We start from the raw sequence: 2,525 nt of genomic DNA on the forward strand, positions 1-2,525 counted from the left end.
TCGCATTTAAACGAACTTCCTTCACGTACACTTTTTTCCTGAATCATGTGGTGTACATATAAAACCAAATCCTTTAAAACATATTTTGGTTGAAAGAAAGAAAATAAATAAATAAAAAAATAAAATGCGTCCAGAGGTCATTGTTATAGAATTTCACGATAGATCTGAATCTTTAACTTAATTGCAGAATAAATAGAGCGTTAGAAATTTCCCCGTTTTAACTTTCGCTATGTATACTAATCACAGCTCAATTTCAACAAGCAAAAAGGCAATTTCATGTATCAACTACAATTCTTTTTTCTTATCCTTTCTTCTGGTTCATACTGTCGGCATACTCATTAGAAAAACAGTACTGTCACGTTTTCAGGACATATTTCTAACTTTAGATAAAGTATTCTTTGTCACCTGTCAAACGTATCCTTTGTTTTAAACTCTAAATGAATTTTCATACTGAATTACAAATGACTATTATAAGCTGTCAAGTTATCAAATGTTGGCGATCACATGACTTTATTATGTAAAAAAGCATATAATGACGACTGTGTTTCATGGCATATTAGCAGCATAAATGACCATAACAAAAATAGGACCAATATAATCATTATATGCAATCAGACCACCAGACTCGTTTCCCTCGTCGCTTCTGGACTAAGTCAGCGTCATCCAATGAAATTATTGTAATTCGTCACGCTGTTTGAGATATGCTATCAGTATCATCAATGGATTATACATTCTGATTGTTGGTTTGGGATCAAGCATAATTCCATTCTGATGGGGATTAAGGCAAGTGCATAAATGCACGAGAAATAATTTGGCAAGCATCATTTCATGCCAAACAAGCTACTTAAAGAACTGGTGAATGAGTCAGCAATACATTTACTTGGATCAGGACTAAAGCAATAACGCAACAATATGAAGGTATGCTTAATAACCATCTTTTTAATGTGCATAGTAAAGGATAGATAAAATCCAGCTTCGATAGGAATGTTGTTGCGTTTGCTAAGGAATTTGATAATTGCCATAGAAATTCTAGGGAGTGAAAAAAACAGGTTAGATCGGCTTGAGTAAATTAGAAATCTCTGTTTTCTTACCTCGTTACCTATTCAGCATAAAACCCAATCTCTTGTCAGTGTAATTTAAAAACCTTTTTTTAGTGATAATTTTCATATTTTTTAGCATTTGTTCTTGTTATTCGCAATATTGGGATATCTGAGTATGTCATCGCATATTACTGAAGCCATGCCTAGTGGTAACATTCAAGTTTCGGCAATTGGTATGACGAGAAAAAATCCTGGAAACAACGAAGTAAATAAAGTGCCAGATTTATCTGGGAAAAAAGTTGGTGCTCCAGATCAAAACAAATCTAAGAAAAATGAGAAGACGACAACAACGAAACGACCATCGACAAGACGTATACCTTCAACGCCTTTTTTTATGCGCAGTTGCGAGTATTGTTGCGGATACGCCTTTTTCAGACATTTGGGATTTACACATAGCCAGTCTTGTATTTTTTCATGCTGCCCCTCCCTTTGCTCTACTTGCTAGTGGCTCTCTAACCTTCATATGTTCTCTTACAAAAGGCACGTAACCTGAAGAGATTTCTAATTGTATTTAGCAGAAAATTAATCTTTAATGCACAAATTATAACAAAAGGTGTAATTCTTTCCGATTTCGTTTATTTATCAATTTTGTATCTTATGTATATACAATGTACCATGTACATTTTTTTCACATTAATACCTGTTACTTAGCAGTGAAATCAATTTTTATTTTTACCATTGTTCAAGCCATGTTTTCCCATATTTTGTTCGAATTTTCTATTACCTCATAACACAACTGATGTCAAAAACAACCTCGTCCAATAATGACCATTTGGCCTGCATATGAAATTTCCTAAATATTTAAATGTATCTCTAAATTAATTAAGCTGGTAGACGTGTGATTAAAAGTTTGACGTCACGAGATAGATTCGAGCCGCATATGCAAACATTTGTCCCTGCGCTGGCGGCGGTGATGTTCTAGTACAGTAAACCTGTTACTTTATGTTTTTTTTTATGATCTTTACAAGTAATATAATGCCTCAGTAAAACGGGACCTATTCGCATGTTTTAATTTCTTACATTAGTATTGATGTCAAGTATAAAAAGTAATGCTAAACCAGCTTTATTCCCGTGAAAGAATCCAGTGTATTTCTCGTTTAATCCATGTACTTAGCTTTTTTAACCGATAGCCATTTTCAACCGGTTTATACAGGAAATCCATTTCGATGATTGGCCAAAAAGGCCTTCGCTACAGGCTTTATACAGCACGGTGTAGCTTTTAACCTTATAGCAACCAAAATGGCTACTAAAATAAAAAAACAACTTCGCCAGAGAATTGATAACATAGCCAGCTACATACTGTCTCAAAAATCTACTTTCATAAAATCCAAAACCTCGCATTACCTCGCATTACAGCAAGGATTGTTGATAATTTTAAATCCACTGCATTTTTAATATCAACATTGATTGCAACAACACGCAACA

The 2,525-nt window shown here is 33.9% G+C and overlaps 1 protein-coding gene across 1 annotated transcript; it reads left to right on the plus strand.

The window, feature by feature from the left end:
- The first annotated feature begins 387 nt into the window (after positions 1-387).
- On the plus strand, positions 388-1,662 carry LOC130623373 (uncharacterized). Its single transcript, XM_057438847.1, has 2 exons — positions 388-918; positions 1,177-1,662. Exons 1-2 carry the CDS (start codon positions 913-915, stop codon positions 1,543-1,545), a joined length of 375 nt encoding a protein of 124 aa, XP_057294830.1. The 5' UTR covers positions 388-912; the 3' UTR covers positions 1,546-1,662.
- Positions 1,663-2,525: the final 863 nt, after the last annotated feature.

The sequence above is a fragment of the Hydractinia symbiolongicarpus genome, chromosome 13, assembly GCF_029227915.1.
Source record: "Hydractinia symbiolongicarpus strain clone_291-10 chromosome 13, HSymV2.1, whole genome shotgun sequence".
NCBI lineage: Eukaryota > Metazoa > Cnidaria > Hydrozoa > Anthoathecata > Hydractiniidae > Hydractinia > Hydractinia symbiolongicarpus.